Genomic DNA, 22,916 nt, shown 5'->3' with positions numbered 1-22,916 from the left:
ACCTGGAGAGAGAGAGGGAGGAATGGGAGAGGAGGAGGGAGGAGATGGAGAGGATGAGAGGGGGGCATTATGATGAGGAAACTGGACAGCCATATCCATATCCTCCAGAGTACTTCTACCTGAAGGTACAGTACAAAGTATAATGCACTCATCATTTAAAGAATACTCAGAGTTTGTTTTACGTGTTCTTAGATTTTAATTTAATTTTAATAACGTATAAACTTACCACACATTTCCTCTGTAACAGGGACAACCAGGTGAAAATGGAAAAGCTGGAATAAAGGTGACTGCACATATTTTAACATTTAAACAAAACTCAGTAGAAAACTCAAGTATCCTTCTAAGGACAAAAACCCCACACACAATAAGTTCCATAATAAAGGTGTATGACTGTGGTGATTTTAAATGACTTACAATCAGAAAAACAGTTTATTTAAGCAATTTGAAAACAAAATTGCTGTTTAAGTTGGTAACCATTATTTAAAGGGCCAGTTCACCCAAATGGTACAAAGCATTCCAATACTGGTCACTTTAGTGCGATCTAGTCATGATAGCTGTTTTATTTGGCAGTTAGTTTAATTTAAATTACAAGTCAGGGGAAAATAATTACGTTTATGGTTCTCACTGCATTGAAAATTTGGCAAAAATCTAAAGCCACAGCTTTGTGAGCCTGCTTGAATAAAGCTAAATGCTCACATGTTGATGTCTAACATGTATATTATTTCTCATGTTCACTGTCTTGGTAAACATGCTTATTCACACCAAGTACAAAGTACAGCTCAGTCTGATGAAAATATCTTTGGTTTTGAGAGACTTTAAGAATCAGACACACAAAAACTTTACATCCAGTGATATCAGTGGTATCAAAACTCAGAGGATCACCAAAGTTAGTACAGTTTATCCTGTCATAGAAATGGGAATCTCTGTCAAATCCATATAATACCGAGATGTTTCACTAAGAACCAGAAATCTTCACCTCATGTTGGTGCTCAAGGAATAGTAACAAGAGAGAAGTCAGTAGTTAAATATATTGAATATATAATGTGTTTGGTTTTTTTTTCAATAAAACTTTCCTGTTTTATATATAGATATCTGGAAAGTTGGTGGTTTCATTAATTTCATTTTACACATAAACATTCCCTTCATTAAACATTAAATAAATAAAAAAAATACACAGGATCTCATGTAAAAGTCATAAATTAAGGCTAAAAGTATATTTTAATCGTGGAAAATTATTTTATTTTTATGAGATGAATATTTTCCATTATTCCACAGTATTTTATGGGTGCTGCCAGAATATTATAGTTACTTCTTTTTTTTTTGTTTTTGTTTTTAACAGAATACTGTTCAAACTGTAATGGCAATCCAGTTAAGATAACTCGGTGGTCAAACTAACCAACATTGCCATCCCTGGTCCTATAAAGTGGCTAAAAAGTCAGCAGCATCGTGTCCTCCTCGTATCAGTGTCAAAATGGAGGGTTAGATACTGTTTGATGAGTCTGAAAAATTAGTTTCCTAATCTGGCTGAACCCACAATATAGCATGAAACTCCTTCTGTGTCAAAATTCACTGAGTCACTGATACTGTCACGCCGTTTTAAAGCATTATAATCGTTATCCTAAGATCACAGAGCAAGACTGGCAGTCGTCACATGAAATGTGCCACCAGTTCATGAGAATATCACGGCTGCTGTGCTGCCTCCCCACATTACATCAGTAAATGACATCAGAGCTCAGGGAGATCTTGTGTCTCGTCTCGCCTGTCAGTGAAGCCAGCTGAGTGCAGGCCTTTGATGTCCCCTCTGCTCTATTTCTGTTCGACTGTGAGACAGTAGATTAAAGCAGACATTAATAATTCCCCTTGTTAAACATGCTGACGAGTCTTTTTCACATTCCTCTGAGTTTGTTTATTTTGGTACATGAAAGAGATGTGTCATGGTGCATCTTTCATAGTGTATTGTTTTTATTAAGGCACTATTCTTCTCTGGTACTTGTATTCTTATTTTATTTACTTTTATTTTTTACTTTTTATTTTTATTCTTATTTGGACTTACTTGTTTACTTTAACTGTTTTGCTTGCTTTAACTGTACTCTGGCAAAACAATTTCCTTCGGGATGAATAAAGTTTATCTTTATCTTTATCTTTATCTTTATATTAACTCTTTCTGTGCACTTTTCAGGGTGAAATTGGTGAAAAGGGACAAAAGGTAAATAGAAAAAGGTCAACATAACATCTTTTAGTTTTTCCAGAAGTTTAGGCTTTTGTTTTGAAGGATACTTTGCACATATTCACGTGGCTGTGTTGTGTTTCTAGGGAGAGCCAGGCAGCGGCCACAGAGGGCCAGAGGGCCAGGCTGGTCCTCCAGGGCAGAAGGTGAAATTTCCCTCCTTCCTCACTCTGAATGCAAAAAAAAACAAAAAAAACACTACTAGCAACTGCTGACATAGACCATCCTATTAAATCAATTAATCCCCACAGTGTTCCAGAACATTCACTTTGATTGACTTTGTTTCTCATTGCACTTTTAATTTAGTGAATTTTAATTGGCTCAGTCGCTCACTCACTCTTTTGAAATTGTGTTTGAGCTTTCGGTCCGATAAAGGCGAGAAGGACTTTGTTTGAAAGCAATTATTCAAAAGTAATAGAGGAGCTGGATAATAATGTTACATGTAGTGACGTATCTGTGTGTTTGTCTTCCGAACATTTAATTTATCCTAACCTGTTTCTGCATTGGTTTATCTCTGTCACTGTGTGATGTCAGGGTGAGCCAGGTGCGCCAGGACCTCCAGGTGCTCAGGGCATCCAGGGCATCCGGGGAAACGCAGGGATCCAGGGCTCCCCGGGGTTTAGAGGTCCTCCGGGAGACCCAGGAGAACCAGGCAGAGAGGTACATCACAGTATATCATCTTAGAAGCAGCCCTGTTTTTGATCTGGAGAAGCAAATCCAGTGAAAGTATCGATGCTGCTGTACATGAACTGTAGGTATTGTATAAGGGTTCAGGAGAGACTGCTCAAGTGGTGGTATAAGATTTAGTGTTTGTGTGTTTATGTAGGGGGAACGAGGCAAAAGAGGGAAGAGTGGATCACAGGGAGCTCCTGGACCTCGAGGAGCACCAGGACCTCACGTATGGAAACACTCAATATTTTTATTTCTTATATATGAAAACTCAACTCAAACAGACAATTTACACAGTTTTAAAGTTATTGTTTTTACATTTTTATGTCCGATTAATTTCATGTCTCTAAAATAGGGTCTTCCTGGTGTGCTTGGAGAAAAAGGAGAAAAGGTACGCAGTAATGTTTAACTTCATTTTTACAATCCAGTTGATGTGTTGTTTCCAGTTTAGCTTGTTTTAAGAGACCAGTGTGAGTGATATGGACAACTAGTAATGATATCTAAAGCAGCACAGTGTTACTTTCAGTCCTGTCTGTTGTTTCTACTTTGTCGTCGTATACAATAATTGTGTTTTTGCCAACTGAGTAAAGAGCAATGTTAAAAAAAAAAGTCTATTATGTTCCCATTTGTTTCAGGGTGACAGTATTCCAGGTGAACCAGGTGCCAGGGGCGTGGCTGGCCTCCTGGGGAGAAGGGTGAGCTCAGTTTATTCATCTTTTGCCAGTGCTTGGTATGTTTGGACCTGTCAGAAATTCTTGATGTGAGATTTTATGATGTCAAATATTTGCTGGGACAAATACCATCAGTTTATTATTCCTCATGTTCTGTTTTTTTGTTTCTGTGTTAAACTAGTACAGTCAAGTCTTCACTACTTCTTACCTGATCTACCCAACAAAACTTTAAAAACATATTTAAGAATATTTATTTATGCAGTAAAATATGTCTTTCCAGGGTGAAAGAGGCCCACCAGGTGTTAAAGGAACTCCTGGAAACATAGTAAGCACATTTTCAAAACTATACAACTGAGTATAATTATATATTTAAGCTAATTAGAGTTTCACTTATGTACACAAGACAATATCCTTGCCTTTTATCCTTTTTTCTTGCATCAGGGTCCAAAAGGCTTGCGTGGCAGCAAAGGTGAAAAGGTGAGCTGTTGTTTCACATGATTTGTCACAAACAATTTATTGCTTGATAACATAATAAAGGTAAAATACTAAATCAATAAAATCTGTTTGGGGTTCCTGGAGTTCAGCAAATGAGATTTTGTTAAACATAAAATAAATGTACACAAATTCTATGTTTAAATGAATGTGAGTTGAACAAACTGCGATGGAGTCACTTCACCAGACTTTGGAGTGTGCTGCTAAAAGTACTATTTAAGTATCTCTATGATGACGCTTCTGATCAACAGCAATACTTTGTTCAAGGATGTTTTGTTTCTATCAAGAGGCCTGCATGTTGCGTCAGGAGCATGTTTTCATCACTACCACCAAGAACCATTGAAAGCAGGGAGGATAGATGGTAGATTTGAACTCATTTTATCTGCGCCAACTTCACACTCAAGTGTCATCATGTTGTAATCAAGCTTATCTGATGAGCAGGGCAACATTTACAACATTCTTTTAACCGTATTTGCTGTTTTCTGACCCCTTTCATCATCAAAGTGTGTTCACCTACAGAACCGCGACGCGCGACTGGATGTTTTTTCCATTTGCGCCTAAGATTTCTGTGAAATCCGTTGACCACGGTGCACAAAAAGCGTGAAACTGCTGCAATTCTGAGAGCGCTGCTACATCAATGAACCTCACAACCTTCTCTGTCTGCATGTACTTAATCTTTATTTACACATGACTCACTTTTATGGTTGAGCGCATCAACGGTGAAGTATGTGGTTTGACTGAGAGCCCAACAATAACATTTGGATGTATAGCTATGAGTTCAAACTCAACAAAGTGATTTCCCATTCATTGTGAAGTGTCAGTAGGTCAGGCTTGTGTTGATAGAAGTGCTGTCAGTTGTCAGTCAGACTTCATATTTGTTTGGCTTTCCTCTGTTGAAGTTTCACAACTGAGGTGCTGTTGTATAATTCATTTTTCACACTCATTCCTTCCACTAAACCCTGGACACGTCATGCATGACAACCTTTTATGGCATTTTATTGAAGGTGGATTATAGTGGAGCTGTATATTGTAGAGATATAAGGTGTTTTTTTTACATCTGGAATTGAAATAATCATGTTTGGAAAGTGGATTTAAAAAATTGCGTTTCTTTTCAGGGAGACCGCGGGTTACCTGGAATCAGAGGAGAAAGGGTATGATGACTTTAACGATGCTTTTACTGTGAAGTATTTAGGTTTTTACAATGATTCGTTAGAGCTGACTTGATGCAGAGAAAATTACAACAGGACTTTTAAAAATTAGAACTATGCATGATTCTCAGCTTTGTGTAGTGCATCTCTGTCAGGTATACAATGGAAGAGAGTACACCCCATTTGATATGTCAAATGATTCAATAACAAGCAATAAAAGCAATTAATACAAAAGTATTATTTCTAAGTTGAACAAAAGAGTATTTCCCCTAATAAAAAAAAATCAAAAACAAATACTTTACAAAGACTATTTTGTAAATACAAACCCCAAAAGAAGAAATTAATTGAAAAAAAAATGAAATGAGATTTCCAGTTTACCTAACTGCAAACACAGAATGTTAGAAATGACCTGCTAACACCAGAACGTTCTCAGTTTTGGTGTTTTGTCTGTCTACATGTCTGCATCATGGCTTCATGGAGAAAAGAATTGCCAGAGAACCTTAAAAATCTAATTGTGGGATCGATTATTAAAAATGAATAAGGGAAGATTGACGTCCAACCAAAATTCAGTCAAAATACATCAGTCAGGCGGTACAGAACGAGTCATTGTACCACCGACTAGAACCACTGTTAAAAAAAAAGAAAAGAAAAAAAAAGAAAAGAAAGACTGCACAACTTGCAGGATCTTACTCTGGACAGACAAACAGGTTCTTGAAACTTAGTACAGGAGTTATCACTTAAATCTGAGACTGCTTACACAGTGGGAAGGACTCTGCATAACACCAACCTCTATGGACAGCCTCCAAAACACAAACCTGTGCTTGCTGTTTGGAGCAAAACTTCAAAATAAAACTTTGTTAAAGTATAAAAAAGAAGCCTGATGTATATTGAGAGCACAGTCTGTGGTCAGATGAGACCAAGATAAATTTGTTTGGATTAGATGGGGTCCAACATGTTTGGGGTGAACCCATCCAGGACTACCATGTGAGAATCTAATGATATAGGGCTCTATGAGTGTTGGGAGATGACAATTACAGATAGCACCATGAATACCTGTGGATGTACCTGAATACTGGCTGACAATATGACTCCCAGTCTGCAGAAACTTTCCAGAGAAAGACTTTTCAAGCACAATATTTCTAAAGAAGAAAATGTATGTAGTCTTGCATTATTTGCATCAAAAATTAACAAGTTCATTCCGACCAACAGGGGAGTGTGCTTCAAATCCAAGGACCTCGTGGATTTAAAGGTTCCAAAGGGGATGCGGTGAGATTCTCATGAGTTTGCGTCCATTTTTCCTTTGCTCAGTGTAATTACATTCCACTGAAGTAACACAAGTTTTTATCAATATTTAGCATCTGATCTAAAATGAAAATATACTAGAACAGCATTATTTTTACTCTGCTGGACCCCGTATCTCTCTGCACAGGTGGAGAAATACACATCCAATAAACCAGAGAGGGAAATAGATACTGTTATAAAGACTAGAAGCTTAAAAACAATGATTTGACTTGGGAGCAAATGCTTTAATAAATACCTTAAATGTCTGAAGGAGTCTCAAAACACACACAAAGTAATTGAGTTCTAACAAGACCTGTGAAGAATTGAATGGGCATTTTGTTTCAGGGTGGGCGAGGTCCACCAGGTTTTGATGGGGATAAAGGAGAGAAGGGTGAAGATGGTCCACCTGGAGTCAAGGTAATGAATCCTGATGAAAACATTTGAAAAACACAAGTACGAAAATCTCACAGGTAGTTTAGGAAAGATTGCAGATTAGCGAGAGGCTCACAGGCAGCTCAGCAGCTACTGGTTATGATTAAATACCTGTTTAGAAATAATCAGCTTGTTGATACTTCATTTTAGAATAATTGGCACAGTATTTGTGACCTAACCCCAAAGGTTTTTATATGGTTTCTAAAAGGGCCTAAAGGGTGATGCAGGAACTAAGGGTGCATTAGGACGGTTTGGAGCAAGAGGGCCAGTGGGCCAGAAGGTAAGTCATGCAGCATGCAACAAAATGAGTTTAAACATTCAATACATTTGGGTCGTATTGTGTGTGCAATTGTCATTTTGTTCTCCAGGGAGATCCGGGAGAGCCAGGACTTAACGGAGTGATGGTAACGTCATTTTGAACTTACAACATTTCAAAGCCAAAATTCAAAATCAATTTATGGTGCTCAAAATATAGTTAACACCCATTTGATTTAATTTAAGGGTCGAAATGGGGATCATGGAGTGGACGGGGCCAAAGGGGACAAAGGGGACATTGGACTGCAAGGCCAGAAGGGCAATCAAGTACACTGAAAAACAATACATAGCCAATCACTTTCTCTTTTGACAGATTCAACAACAATTAACTAAGAATTTTTTTCATTCCAAAGTTTTGTTAATTCTCTTTATTTCACAGGGGGATCTAGGAGAACCTGGCTTACCAGGAGACAAAGGGGAGAAGGGAGAGAAGGTGGAAACTGTTGTTTTTTTTTCTCACTGTTAACCCACTGATGACTTTTTTCTCTCACTTTGGTCACTTGTGACTGTTTTGTTGACTTCGCTAGTGTCTTTACCTGCATTTACAGGGTTTCAGAGGTTTTCCTGGACGAATTGGGAGTCTGGGTCTGGACGGAGAAAAGGTTAGCTCTTAATTAGACGTGGATCAGACCAAAGTAGTGTTGTGCTATATGTTATGGAATGGTACCGTTTGAAAAAATCTCTACCTTTGCTCTTTGTAAGTTACACACAACGTTATGACACACAATGTCTTTTCAAAATAGGGAGATATGGGACTACCCGGCACCCCAGGTATACCTGGACTGAATGGACTCACAGGGCGCAAGGTAAGCATGCAGGTTTGCACATACTTCTCTTTGTCTCTTTCCCAAACACAAACTCACTTTGTACCTTTCATAATGTGAATTTCAGGGTGATAAGGGACAAGGAGGAATCAATGGTGTTGATGGTGACATAGGAGTCAAAGGGGGAAAGGTTAGTAAATGTAAATCTATATCACCGTCCAGTGTGTCATACATACATGCATGTATTTAACTTCCATGAAGACTGTCTTTGTGTACTCCCCCTGCACACAAATGAATCACGGCATGTTAATTTACTCTCTTTTGTTAATTCAGGGTACAGGAGGTTTCCCGGGTTTCCCTGGGTTTAAGGGGTCAGCAGGAAGCCCAGGAAGGGATGGAGATGAAGGACCCCCAGGGCCACCAGGTCCTCGTGGGGATGCAGGGCCAAAGGTAGAGTTATACCTACCTTGTCAAAGCATTGTAGATACTCAACACTACTGCTAAATTATCTCATTATATCAAGATATCAAGCTGCTCTCTTGATCATGACCTCACTACATCATTATCTCATGGGAACAAATTAATAGCCATCTAGCTTTTTGCTTTTTCACAAGGACTTCCTTGCATGTTTTGTGGGTCATCTCTGCCTGTGTCGGGTCCTCATTACAATAAAATCATTGATCAATAATCTCTCCTGACATTTTCATATCTGGCTGTTCTCCCATGGATCGACTTGAAAAGCAACATCAGTGGAGCAATTAAATTGTGATTTGGACAAAACTACGCTTTTCATCCTCATTGGATGACATACTTCAGTCATGATTTAAGGCTTCCATATTGTTCCCCTTTTCAGCAAATTAATGAAAGTCTCATATGCCTCCAGAATGTGTCTTTAAATTTTGCTGTTCGAAATTCAGTGAGGATGGTTTATATTGACATGACTGCATAAGCCCTGTTTTAGACCTTGTTCTAAACAGGTGGTTTTAGTGTCTGTAGCTTTAAATGTTGCTAAGCTGCTGCTGTCCATACCCTCTTCAGGAACAAGACTCTCTCTGCATCCATAATTGACAACACAGAATGAAAAGGACTTTCTATCTTATCTAACTTTCTCACACTGACATAGAACTATCGACACGTTTGAAGCACGACTGTGTTTTTAAATCATGTTTATGTGGAGCTTGTCAGACAGGTTTGTGATCATAAAATTAGCATTTTAGAGGTGCAGAGCTGCAGTTTGGAAATTGTTCTAAAGTAACTGCCAGTTAAGTCTTTAAGGGCTGTGTTTCAATCACTTCAGGGGATGTTTTAGGGAAGGCAAAAGTAAAAGCTTCACCCCTCAGCCACAAAATATTATAAAAATGGATTTTCACCATATGGGGGCTGCAAGGTGGCTCGGTGGTTCGCACCGTTACCTCGCAGCAAGAAGGTTGCCGGGTCACTCCCCGGTGAGAATACCTGGGATCTTTCTGCGTGGAGTTTGCATGTTCTCCCCGTGCAGCGTGGGTTCTCTCCGGGTTCTCTGGCTTCCTCCCACAGTCCAAAAACATGTTGAGGTTAATTGGTGATTCTAAATTGTCCGTAGGTGTGAATGTGAGTGTGCTTGGTTGTCTGTCTCTAAGTGTAGCCCTGTGATAGACTGGTGACCTGTCCAGGTGAACCTGCCTTCACCCTAAGTCACCTGGGATAGACTCCAGCCCCCCGCGATCCTAGTGAGGATTAAGCGGTGTGTAGATAATGGATGGATGGATTTTCACCATATCGGACTTTCAGTTTAAATCATACAAAATCATCATTTGCATTTCTTAGAAACACAGTCTTCTTGAGATATAGTAATTTGACCTAAACAATACAGTAAATTGTTAATAATTGACAGAAAAATGTAAGGTTTTTTTTAGCACCCGTTGACCATTTTCAAAGGCAGGTACGTCCCATTAGTGTAGCTCAAGGTATGAATCACTACTCTAATGATGCATACCCATTCTGCAACAACTGATGACTACAGTCTTTAACTGAATCATGCTGTATAATCACTTGTTTAACTAAAGCCTAGGTATGGCAGTTCTAAATTAGAGGCTATTGTGAATACAACATCAAGTAAAGCATTTCTCTTGAGGATAAGATATTTCTATAAAGCTCTGTGATATCAGAGTCTTGAAATAATTCTGCTTTAGTTATTCGGTGGGTTGGATCATAATCATATTTGAGTCTTTCAGGGACAATATATTAGTCTGTGATGAGAACTTGCAGTTCTTCAGTACAGTCATTTAAACTGATAGTCAGAGACCGAACACAATGAGGATGAGCTGAGCTTGATTACAGTCTTCACCATGTCTGTGCGAAAGAGTGGCAGCATGTTCTTTGTGTGTCTGCAGCGACCGATACTACAAAGACTTATCCACAGTTAATACACACACACACACACACACACACACACACACACACACACACACACACACACACACACACACACACACGCAGAGGTCTATTTCCGTTTGCAGCTTTCAAATAATATCTTACTCAATTAGCTCCTTTCAGCTACAATTACCAGACTCTCCGTGTTGACAGCGAGTGGCTGGAAACCTCTAATGAGGATATTCCAAGGATGCATCTAATCGGTCTGTCTTTCATACTGTTTAGAAGTGACTGATGAGATGTGCTGCAATTTTCCTCTTGACGTAGCAGAGTTGTATAAGAACATGTGTTTCTCTGTGTACACTCTGATTTTTGTCGAACAGGGAGAAAGAGGCAGGAGGGGTCGATTGAAGCCGTGTCAGAGGGGAGCTCCAGGGACACCGGGACAAAGAGGACAGACTGTGAGATTCCAATTTGATTCACTTCTCTATGCATATATATTCCGAGTACATTTATAGTTCAGAAAGTGAGGTTCGTCTTCTTTAGCTGCTGTAACTGTTTTGACAGGGGGCTTTCCTGTTTTCCATACTTATTATAAAGAAAAGAATCATTTTAAAAATACTTCTTTTTTTTCACAACTACAGTATGACCGTGTCACATCAGGGAAGCAGAAACTTAACATAACACTAAAATATTGCCACAGCAAAACTGATTCAAAACAAATTACAAATCCAGCTGGTGTGGTATCGGTAATTCTAAGTCATTTCAGTTCATCTGGCAAATGTACGTCCAATATTAACTGTGCTTTTTGCTCTGGTTTGGTCTCCAAAACAGTGAGTGAAAAAAAAACAATGAGCAAAAACCGTCTGAACCCTAATTGTTAAATAATGCCATTTATCAGAGGAAGAAACTAAAAATGCAAATACAATACTTGAATTTTCAACTTTCTGATGGTCCTGGGGGGAAAAAAAAGTCCACTTTTTCTTCTTTTTTTTAATGACTTGTAGATTTAAAAACTGCATCATGTGACGCAAAAGACATTTCTTAAGTTCTCTCTGCTTCAAGCTATGGGTTTATTGTTTCCACATAAGTGCAAGACTTTATATTGCAGTGGAAAATGAGCCCACAGTGAGCAAAAAATGTGACAGGATGGGGGAAAAAAAACACCCAGAAACTGTCTGGAGTTCAGTGAGTTTAAAGCTCTGTGTAGATGTGGTGGACTGCAGAGTTTGTGGGTTTGCCAGAATGAGTGATTCCTTTAACGTTACACAAAGTCATCTAATCCATTTTTTATGTAAATATATTGATAAGAATATCTTTTATCCACATGGCAGAAGCTATAGAAGAGTGGTATGCTAAGAACAAAACAATTCATACATGCAGTTAGAGGCTCTGCATACTCACTGCAGACTTAAACTCTTCTAGCTGGTTCAGCCTTTGTCCTGGTGACAGGGTGCAGATCGGTGCTGGGTTTTACATGAGATCACCAGACTCTGTGTACTTAAAGGACCTTTTCTGCCCAGCATGTGCAGTAAAGCTAACAGGAGTCCCGATGAGCCAAAACAGGCAGGACGACAGGCCCTTCTGTGTGTGACAGCAGGATTAAATACTGTGCAGATGTTGATTAGAGAGCAGCGAGGGTCCACATTCTTTATCATGTGGGATTACACTGGTGGGATTTTAATGTTAAGAATTGTTTAATCTATGTTTTTCCTTTAGGGCACAGTGGGTACTGGAGGAGCAAAAGGAGAGAAAGGAGAGCCTGGACTCTCTGTATGTCTTTTTCACACAGCAACACAATCACTCCCAACTAAAATAAACATATAGTTGATTACTGGCATTAAGTAGTTCTGAATCTTTCTGTCTTTCAAGGCTGAAGAAGTGAAGGAGCTCGTCACCCAGGAGGTGGTGGAAAAGTGTGGTAAGAGTGTGCCTGAGTGTGCACATGGTTGGTGGGTGTTGTGTTATGCACTTGTACATTTGGAACCCCTTACAGTTATGTGTGCTTGTACTTTTCTGCATATTTATCCTGGAGCCAGTAAACGTGTGGCTCTAGACAGGCCTACATATTGTGAGTGTGAGCGTGTGGTTATTTGTTGTAAGAGCTCCTGTGGCAGCAGCACGGCACCCGTGTGTGTCGAGCCATCTGTTATGTTCTCTCAGAGGAACACGCTCCATGGTGCCAGCGACAGCAGAGCCATTCACAAACATGACACTGCCATTAAGAGAGACGTCTCACCAAGAATCCACTACACGTACAGGACACGAAAAGGATCATTCTGCTTGTTGTCAGAACTTTGTCACTGAGGACGTGTTGACGCAACACAGTAGGAAGGCACATGTGTAAATAAAAAGTTAAAATGAAAGGAATTATTTTGATTCAAAGCACAGTTTAAAGTACAATTAAACTCTATTCCTCTCATTAGGTAAGATTATACATGAATTTGTAATATAAATGTCATTTGAACCTTTGAATTGTTGCCACTATTGCCTCTCAAATATTTGTAATTGCTACAAGAGGCTGATGTGAAATGTGTTCCAATTTGCTGAATCTTATGATTTTTTTGTGATTTCAGCACAAAATGTAAAGGCAGAAGAGGTCTGTCCTTTAGTGAAAAGTTTTTTGAAAAGCATAAATCAGGGGATGGATACAAGGGAATTTCCTGGTGACTGAATATCCCTTAGAGTCCCAGTTAAATCTATCATTAAGAAATAGAATGAATAAGGCACATGTGTTGGTCTGTCAAGAGACTGTCTGCAAAAACCGAGTGACTGTGAAAGAAAGAGAGCAGTGAGGGAGGCCACCAAGACTCCTATGACTCCTTTTGGAGGAGTTACAAGCTTCAGAAGTGGAGATGAGAGAGACTGTGCAGACAACAACTGTTACCTATTCTTCACCAGTCAAAACTTTATGGGAGAGTGACAAAAAAGTTAATATTCAAACTTAACTAGAGTTCACTAAAAGGCACGTGGGAGACTGAAGTCAACTGGAAGAGGGTTCTTTGAATGAAGGTTTTTGCCCATCACACTGGACATTATGTTTGGTTGACACAAAACAATGCACATCATCACAAACACACCATCTCCACTGCAAAGCATGGTGGTGGCAGCATCATCATGATGCTTGAGCCTCTGGCCAACAGGTCTGAAGGCTTGTAAAGTAAAGTCTAAAATGAATGTAGAAAAGTATAGGGTAGTCCTGGAGGACAACCTGATGCAGTTTGAACTGTGGGAGAAATTGTGTTTTTATTTAGTTTTCCACTAAATACATATTTTAAAAGTTGTTGATATACGGTGCAAGACAAAATTTATGTACTAAAAACAGTATTCTTATTTGGTGTTCATACATGTACAGTCAGCGTTTGTATCATATTTGTATCATTGCAGGGTTGGAATACAAGTTCATGGTAAAGTCTGTGGATCCAGATGCCACAATTGCAGTGGATGAGAATACAAAAGAGCCAGAAGATGTAGTGACACCCATAACGCATGACGAAGACGGTGAAGAAGTGGAAGAGGAAGAATACAGAGAAAACATCAGAGAATTGACCAGTCCTGCCCCTATGATCCTTGAAGAAGATGAGATCCTACCAAACCGTACTGGTAAAAATACTATAACGCAACATAACATGCCAACACACTCGGCAGAGTCAGAGCTCCTGGCTAAACACGCAGATGCCTCAGACAGAGTGTGACCAAGTGTGTGGCTAAATGGCGACATAGATCAAACTTATGTGGAGCAGCTGTGATGCAGGCAGTTAAAATGTGCTGTGTGATGCTGTGAGATGATGATGATGGCTTTATAACAGAATTATAACAGAACTATGAGGTGTTCCAACAACAGAACATAGCAGTATGGTAGTATCACTGATACTGTGACGTCCCTTCTGCCCACTGATTCATTCTTTTTGTCTGCACAGTCAATTTAACCCGTGGTTTGGTTGGATTCAACACCCTGTTGTAGCCAGAATCATGTTGCTATAGTTAGCTGCCATGGTCAAAAAAACTGACAAATGTAAAAGCTAAGATAAAGGTGCACACTATATCTGGATCTCCTTCTGTGTGGCTGATTATGTCACAGCTTGATACTTCCTCTCAATTGCATGATGGAGATTAGGTCAACGCTGCTGGTAATGCAAAAAATATACTGGAAGAAATGATAGAAGCAGTCTGGGTGAAAGTTGTACCTCTACACCATGGATGCATTTGTTGAAAACAGAGATGTGAGGAAAACATATATTCTAGTATTCACTGCTGTGTTGTTGGACTGACTGTCAGACAGCTTAGGTAAATTAAGGATCTTTGTGGCATGTGACACGTCCAGGTCCTTGTTTTTTGTCAACTTGGCAAACGTGGTAAGAAAAAACAACACATAGTCAATACACTGTTTTCAAGTATTCCGCCCTTGTCTTTAGTTCTATACACATTTTCCAAACCATCCCAACTTGAATACATAATGTGTTTCATCAATTCAAGGTGATACATGTCTGTGTAATGCCAGAGGGTGATGGATGTGTGCATAATTGTTCACCACTTTTACTACATCAGATGAAATGGGGACGGGGGGGATACAGCTGGCACAGGAAAGTCAACAAACTGCAAAATACCTTTCAGACTCCTCATGCAACGCTTGAAATTGCTAAACTACTGAGGCGTGACCACCAGTCAGTGTTTTCTTCTCTTTTTTTTTTACAAGAGGTCAACAGGTTTGCAAAGAAATGCATCAAGAAGAAATCAACTGCAAAATACTTGAACCCATTATCCTCCATCGTCACCGCATTCCACCTAACTGGATATGTGACCTACAAGGTGTCAAGAGCTCAGAGGCGAGAATAAAAGGCAAAAAAAAAGGCTGAAACATGAACACCACCGAATAAAATTCCCAAGTTCAAGTGTCAAGATTTAGCCAAGAAATACCTGAAGGCAAAGCTTTTATGGACAGATGAGATGAGAGTGGCTCTCGGTGGAACAGATGGATCCCCCGGCTGGGTCGGGAATGGACGCAGGGCAGCAGGTGCCAGCGAGGTGGAGGAGGGTTACTGGGCTGCTGTCAGTAAGAATGAGCTTGTTGAACCTTTTCAGGGGGAAGATGGACTGAAAATCAATTCTTAAACCTGCAGGTTGTCTGTGGAAAGATCTTTTTTCCAAGCAGGGAGAAGTCTGCAACATTTAAGGAGGCTACGATCTTGATGCACGACAACACTTAACCTCATGCATCCAAGTGCTTCTCTGCTAGCGAGAGAGCAAAGGCCTCGAAGATGACTGAGTAATGACCTGCCCCCTCCTGCTCACCTGACGTAAATCCTATTGAACCCTCATGTTGGTCACTGAGCATTTCTGAAAGACCCAACATGATATTTATTTGTCACTTTGTGTTGCTTATTAGCTTGTTAATAACATTTCAGCGACTGAGAGTATTATATTTCTTTGGCGATTAAAAGAAATCCAGACGAATTTGCCTCATAATTGTGAGTAGAGCTCTGCTGTGACTGAGGTCGTCAGCATCACGACATAAAAGCAGCCAGAAAGTTAAACAAAGGGTCAGCTTGTATCAACAAATCACAGCCGTCATGAAGCTCATTAGTGAACACAGCTCCGGGCAGAAATTGCCTTCTGCATCCCGAACTATTGTCATTGTTGCTTCAGGTAAATGAAGCAGACGACTAATCAAAGCAGGCTGTCATTGCCCAGTGTCAATGTCAGCTTGTGTATTTATAAATTCCAATCATTAGATGTATAACGGTGACATTTAGCTCCTTCTTTGTTCGGAAATAATGACTGTGCTCGAGCACAGAGGGCCACAGTTCAAAACGTACACTTTACTTTGAAAACTTCAAAAGAGTTTAATGAAAATTGCCACTTGTGCGTCCTCTGCGGCGCATTTCACCGTCTGTGTTGTGACAAGAACTCTATTTCATAGCAGCACAAAAAGTAAGATGCCCGGTGTCCATTTAGCACACACATATATTAACTAATCTCACTGGAGGAGCTCTTTTATGTTTTTTCTTCTGCTTGCACCTCAAACAGTCTATCATTAGGCTTAAACACCGAACCCCGACATGCTAGACTCACCTGTGTGAGTGCAAAAAGTCAAAGCCTCAGAATGCTCCGCACTTTGTGAAATGACTCAACATGAGGCAGCAGCATCTCCTTATTCGATAAAATCTCCATATTTTAACATTTTGCAATGTAGATTAAAGACCCCACCCAGTTCAAGTCCAGATTTTTGTCCATATAGCGATTTTATGTGCAAAAAAAGACACATCATGAGCAAAATAAGCAGTCAATGCCATGGCTGAGCTTTTCCAATTTGAAACTACAGTGTTGATGACACTCTCAAAACCATGGATTCAGACTTTTGGGGTTTTATATGTAATAAGCATAAACAACTAATCCTGTTAACGTGCATGGAGAAGGCAACATCTGAGTCATTTTAACCCTCTGAAGTCTAAAACCCAATACTGGGAAAGGCATGTTATCTTTAAGAAATCAGCAAAATTACAACATTTAGCAGAGTCAGAAACCCGATCAAATAGATAACAAATCATATCATGATCAATTTCCCAGCAGTCATTTTTAACTACTTCTAGTCATGGTTGTGCTGTTCCCATAGAGGTGCAGGACTTTATATTGCAGTGAAAAATGATCCCACAGTGAGCAAAAATGTAACAGAAACTACTTAAAGTTCCGTCGGTTCTGTAGGAAAAGACACTTTTCATGGAAAAACTTCTAAATATTCAACTTTGATACACAAATATGAATTGTTTTTTTTGTTTGTTTGTTTTTTGTGGAGTCTAAACAATCACCCTCTGAACAGTTTCAGCTTGTCTGCACAGTTACTGACACACATTCAGCAGTTATGGAAGGAAATGACCAATAATTGTGAGTCATATTTGTGGCAAATGTAACCGATGTTGGCTCTCTTCTAACTCTAACTAAATCCTATCAAGTGGAGAGAGAGATCCAAAACAGCAAAGTTTAGTTTAATCTCTCCAAAGCAACCCCTTTAATATAAACATTACTGTTTTCATATTGTCATTTGATGTGTTTGTATAAAAATCTCGATTATTAACCTAATGAAGAATAGAATTGCTTCAGGCAGAGCACTGAGGTCATGCTTCCATTAGCTGGTTGGCTCCAGATGCTTCATCCAGGCTTCATGCTCAGCCGTCATTTCATATTAACACAGGTTTATTGTACAGACTCTAGAACTGTTGCTCCGGCAGTATTGTCAGTCTCCAACCCCAGCCTCCTCCTTGAGTTTGTTGCTGATGTTCATGCATCCTCATCTGTGAATGAGGGGGATTACCCAACAGAAGCACCCGTTGGCTTGAATTCAAAATCAAATCAACCATTTGCTATTAAAGGTAAATCCCTTGACGTAAGTGTGTCCGTCTGAACCGAGTGTTTGTTGCTCACTTTCTGAATATATATCACTGATGTTGTTTGATCAGATCAGATGAAAAGAAACTTTTGAAGAACAAAGAACTGCAAAACAAGACAGTGCTCTATCGATACTTCTTAATGATATTTGGGCATTTTGTCTTTCATCCACAGTTGGCAGGATGTGAATTCTGTGTTTGTAGTTTGTACAAAGAGCTCCAAAAGTCTGTGAATGGAGGTTCCATGATGAGTCAAAATCTCTGGGACTCATTAAGTGCTGCGAAAGTGGGCCTCTCTTGGTCATTGATGGCTGAATTCATTGAAATGTAAAAGTTCTAATTGGTTTTGTTTCTGGCTTCAGATTCTGTCGAGGGAGGGTCTGTGCAGTGGGGACAGAGGAGGAAAAGGAGGGTATTTGGACCAAACGCTGCTGGTGAGTGGCCAAGACAACTGAGTTTCGTCTTATCTTCGTCCCTCCCCGCTTCTTTCCCCTCATCTGTATGGCAAACCCTTCTTCTTTTTTTTCTATGTTTCTCTTTATGTTTTCACATCATCTATGAATAATGAGTTGAAGTTTTTTAGAGCACGAGGTGGGAGAGGAAGATAAGCTAGAAAAGACCTTATGTAATAAATGTTTGGGTGTTAGAATCTGAAGAGAAATGAAGAATTTAGTAAATAAACTTTGTGTTTGTCAGAAAAGAGAGGCATATTAAAGGTATATTCCAGAATTTTGGTGACGTTCACTTCCTGAGAGTTAAATGCGATGAGTTGTAGCTCTGTGTTGTTAATATTTTAGAGATGACAGGTGTTCCGACTAGTGGAGCAGGTAACCTGGATAAATATTACATTCTACAAAGCTCTCAGGTTCTTTAAGCTGTCTGTTACATATTATATCTTGTTAACTAGTCACCAAGCAGAAGTTGGACATGCTGCCAGGTCAGTAGAAGTTTATGATGAGGTTCAAATCCTGAGTGCTGAGTGTGGTTTGGCAATAAAACCCCTTTATTTCAATGACTGCTTCACAGTTTTTGTTTGCACTGTAAAAAAAAAAAAAAAAATTATTTTAAAAAGTATCATGAAATGAAAAAAATGTAGTTTTCCGTAGTTAAAAAAAACATTTCTAGCCTTTGTTTAACATAATGTGCAATTTTCTGCTTTTTTAATGTTTATTGAAGAATGTTTACTTGTGTAGAAACAATTAAATTAAATATAAATATGGTTGAATAATGTTATAATGGAACCAATCAGGCTTAACACTGTGGAAAAATACTATTATAGTTCCCATTTATAATAAACTATGGGATAAGCTGCACAATGAAAACTAACCGCTCTTTGAATTAACGAATAAAATATAAAAAGATGACTTTAGAGTTGTTGGAAAGCATTTTAAATGGGGGTGTTGTTTTCTTTGTGTAAGGCAAGAAGCAATTTGCACACTAGTATACTGAAACCATGTTGATAATGTTTTTTTTTAGTGCATTAAAAACTTGGGATGCACGATATATCAGCGACCACATCGGTATCGGCCGATATTAACGTTTTTTCCCTTATATCGGTATCGATCCGATGAAAAAATTCGGTCGATGTGAAAAACCGATGATTGTCTAACATTAGTGCCTTCGTCTCTACATTTGATATTGCTGCTATTTCACAGATGTTTCTACTTAAATGGTCCTGGACTTAAATATGTTAAATTATGTTTAAATATGTTTTACTTTTGTTACGTAATAAAGAAGATGATGTGGTCTCACTTGGTATGGGCTTCTTGTGAATAGTTTCCACGTTCTCACAGTGCTTACTTACACTCATTTTTTTAGTGTGAACAAAAATTGAATATCGACATAATATCGGTTATTGACGACATCAGAAATCTTATTGGATATCAGTATCAGCCAGAAATTTTAATATTGTGCATCATTATTAAAAACTTTACTCAGATGCCATGATGGTAAACATTCCTAAAACATAATAAAAACCTTTTCAAGCACTTAAAATAGTGGAAAACACGTCCAGCATCTCCATTCTTAGTGCGGCTTTAATCTGTTTTTTAAATGCCTCATATTGTAATTTCAGTTACAGACCGCTGCCTGGAGCCGATGTCAGAAGGGTCCTGTTCAGACTACGTCCTGCTCTGGTACTTTCACGCCCAATCGGGGGAATGCAGGCCGTTTGTGTTCGGGGGCTGCGGAGGAAACCAAAACCGATTCTCCTCCAGACAGGAGTGCCTGAGCCGGTGTGGGATGGAGAGCAGAGGGCGGGCGTCCAGGTCAGATCACAGAGGAAATATACCTTCTGACAGTTAGTCCAGTGACTGAAATATCCTGCTCTGAAGAGGTTTTGGTGGACGATGTTGTTGATGCAAAAGAGATCTGCTCACTTTTTATCATAATAAACTTCACTCTTCCTCGGCCGCTCAGTATTGGAGATGCAACCCTCAGACATGATGCAGATTTTTGTACATAATGTATGTTTTGCATTTTGTATTGCTTTTATTTATATATTTTATAATAACAGTTGTTTATTGACTTGGAAAAAAAGTGATGTTTTCAGTTGTTTTTCCCATAATGTGCGTCTGAGATGGACCGACACTGACTGAGTTTCTGAATGTTAAAAGCGTGACACTACTGACAGATTAAATCCGTCTTTACGTTTGTGATCTCTCTTTCCCCCGTCTCCTGTCTCCCTCTCAGTCTCTCCACAGTGTGTCTCTTTATGCAACGCTCACCTTTCTTATGTTTTTGCTGCAAAAATAAGGAGCTGATTGCGTGCTGCCTCCTCCACGGCTACATATGTTCCTTTGGCGGGGGGTGTTGTGGGTCAGGCTGGGAGCCAGATGAGGTGCCAACAGGGGCCCAGTGTGAGAGATCACGCAGGGACTGTTTTAGAGGACTCTCCATCAGACCGGCTCAGCAGTGGCGGGGGATTCCTGCGTGGGTGTAGATATGGGGGCAGCACACACTCAAAGTTTTTTTTTATCTGGCAGTGCAACACTCGAAAATGCACGACTCAACTCAGACTCTGAACTTATTTGTTTGTTTGTTTGTTTTTTTGGGTGGAGCCGAATGCTCTTGTCAGCAGTTCTCTCAAAATTTTTACTGATCTTCCGGTTGATTCCTAAAATTAGTCGCCTCACATTGACAGACGAGTCTTTCGCAACCAAGCGCTCGGAGGCTTCCCTCATATTAGTCACGATTCTGGGCTGGAGTGTTCTCCTACGTGTTACGCTGCGTCACAGATCTGCAAGATAGATTTAAAGATTTAAAAAACGCTTTCACTTGAGCTGTCAAATCACTCGTATAAACATTTTAACAGGAATTATCAAGCCCCTAAATACATGAGTAAATACATCTGTAAAATATTATTGTTGTAAATGAACATCCAAGGAAAGTACACAGTCTCACAGTGCAATACACAGCTGTGAGTTATGATGCAGAATGATGATGATGATGATGATTACCAAGTGACCAAACACACCAAAATCCTTTTTTTTTGGGTGTTGTTGTCGAGTTCCTTTTTGTTAATTTGAATCACTGGAAAACAAACACCATGCTGAGGGGACAGGAAAACCCATCGCTGCTTTAAGTTTTCACAGTCTGCCATCAGCATCACGGGATCCAAGAGGCAGATAGACCTCCCTATTTTCTATTGTTTGGGATAAAGCAGGGCTGTTGACATCACTGAATAGCACTGAGTTTTCATGAAATATAACTTAACCTCTTAAGACCTGGTATCCACATGCATGGACATCACATTTTGGCTTATCTTACCACAGCAGTTAATTTTTATTTTTATTTTCTTTATATTTTTTAATTCTCTTTGCTCTTTGATCAGATCAAAGAACAAAAAGAAATTAAAAAATGTGTATCAAACAAGAACTCAGGTCTTAAGAGGTTAATTTAATAGTGACTCCTCCCAATTGTTGTCCACAGATGTCTTAAATTGCTTTGCTTGCTTAAACACTGTGTGTGCTTGCTTGGCTACAGAACATGACTATGACAGCAAAACTTGCTCAGAGGGGATCCTGGAAATCCTTGAATTTGTCGGGTTTTCATGCATACTTTTTGTAGGATCATATTTTTTCTCCTGGATTAGTCATTACATAACTATCAAGAAAAGTTGAATTTTACTTATTTTTTTTTGTCGGGTTTTACTCTTTAATACATAAATTACTCAGGTACATTCACACCATAAATAACACTGTAGAGTCTTAACCTTTAATTTTTGAGCTGGTAAGGATAATTCATGATGCCAGTATTATTTTCCTACCAGAAAGCACTTTGACACAGCAGCTGTTGATTTAAATGTGTCTCATAAAGAACAATGACTTGAATATTATGTCCTCAATTTAACTTTAAAAGTTTGGAACTCTATGGCCGAGCAAATTTAAGTCATTAGCAGTGTGTGGGTCCACTTTGTTCAAACAACCCCACGTCTGTCATCCCATGTTGATGTGACTAAACTCTCCTGCAGAGAAACACATCATTTTCATAAAGCGGATACACAAATGTGTCATTTGAAATAAGTAACTTTCTAACTTTGCAGAAGTGATTGTGTTCACGTCGGATCACATCAGTGACAAGAAGTTGCTCGAGAAGTTTCTGTGTCAGGACATTATAAATTCAATAAAAAGAGGTGGGAGTATCTGTACCTTTAAGTAGATTTTTTTTTTTTACTTATTAAAAATTAAGTGCAACAAAAATGTAAAATGTAGGTCTCATATCAGAATGTACCATGTGATCAATGCAGCATCTGAGTAGAAGTCCTAGAAACAGAGGAGCTCCTAATTCAAGCAAGTGACGGCAACATAATCCAACAGGAGTTTAACAAACATGTGATTTTTTCATTGAAGTTGAATGGGGGCATGTAATTTTATTTCAGAGATCAACTGCGGAGGAAGCAGGAGTGGGAGGATGTCGCTCAGCACAATGTGTCACAGAATATGATTACTCCAGCTGTGAAGACCTACATTCACATTAATGAAGTTGCTCATTAGAGCTTGACCCGACACCCTCTGATCCTCTTTCTCCTTCCGTGCTCTTTCTTCATTCTGACATTGTAACGTGCGTCGCTGCAGGTGGTTTCCACGGCGTGAGTCACATGCACGCTGTGTTTTAATTAATGTTCTCCAGATATCTCAGATATCGTTCCTCTTTTGAAATATTAATACCCATATATCCAGCGC

General features: G+C 39.2%; 1 protein-coding gene across 1 annotated transcript; it reads left to right on the top strand.

Moving 5' to 3' along the window:
• Positions 1-33: 33 nt before the first annotated feature.
• Positions 34-20,390, top strand: LOC103371860 (collagen alpha-1(VII) chain-like). The gene is made up of 27 exons (XM_008301325.1): positions 34-125; positions 248-283; positions 2,180-2,206; positions 2,314-2,373; positions 2,762-2,887; positions 3,054-3,125; positions 3,252-3,287; positions 3,532-3,591; positions 3,848-3,892; positions 4,009-4,044; positions 5,175-5,210; positions 6,417-6,473; positions 6,834-6,905; positions 7,129-7,200; positions 7,289-7,324; positions 7,422-7,502; positions 7,615-7,668; positions 7,784-7,837; positions 7,979-8,041; positions 8,127-8,189; positions 8,333-8,449; positions 10,735-10,812; positions 12,071-12,124; positions 12,224-12,272; positions 13,739-13,954; positions 18,096-18,167; positions 19,808-20,390. The coding sequence occupies exons 1-27, from the start codon at positions 45-47 to the stop codon at positions 20,035-20,037; spliced, it is 1,983 nt and encodes a 660-aa protein (XP_008299547.1). The 5' UTR covers positions 34-44; the 3' UTR covers positions 20,038-20,390.
• The last annotated feature ends 2,526 nt before the right edge of the window (positions 20,391-22,916 follow it).

The sequence above is a fragment of the Stegastes partitus genome, unplaced genomic scaffold (assembly GCF_000690725.1).
Source record: "Stegastes partitus isolate 25-593 unplaced genomic scaffold, Stegastes_partitus-1.0.2 Scaffold1659, whole genome shotgun sequence".
NCBI classification, from domain to species: Eukaryota; Metazoa; Chordata; class Actinopteri; family Pomacentridae; genus Stegastes; species Stegastes partitus.
This window is presented reverse-complemented; position numbering and strand designations above follow the sequence as displayed.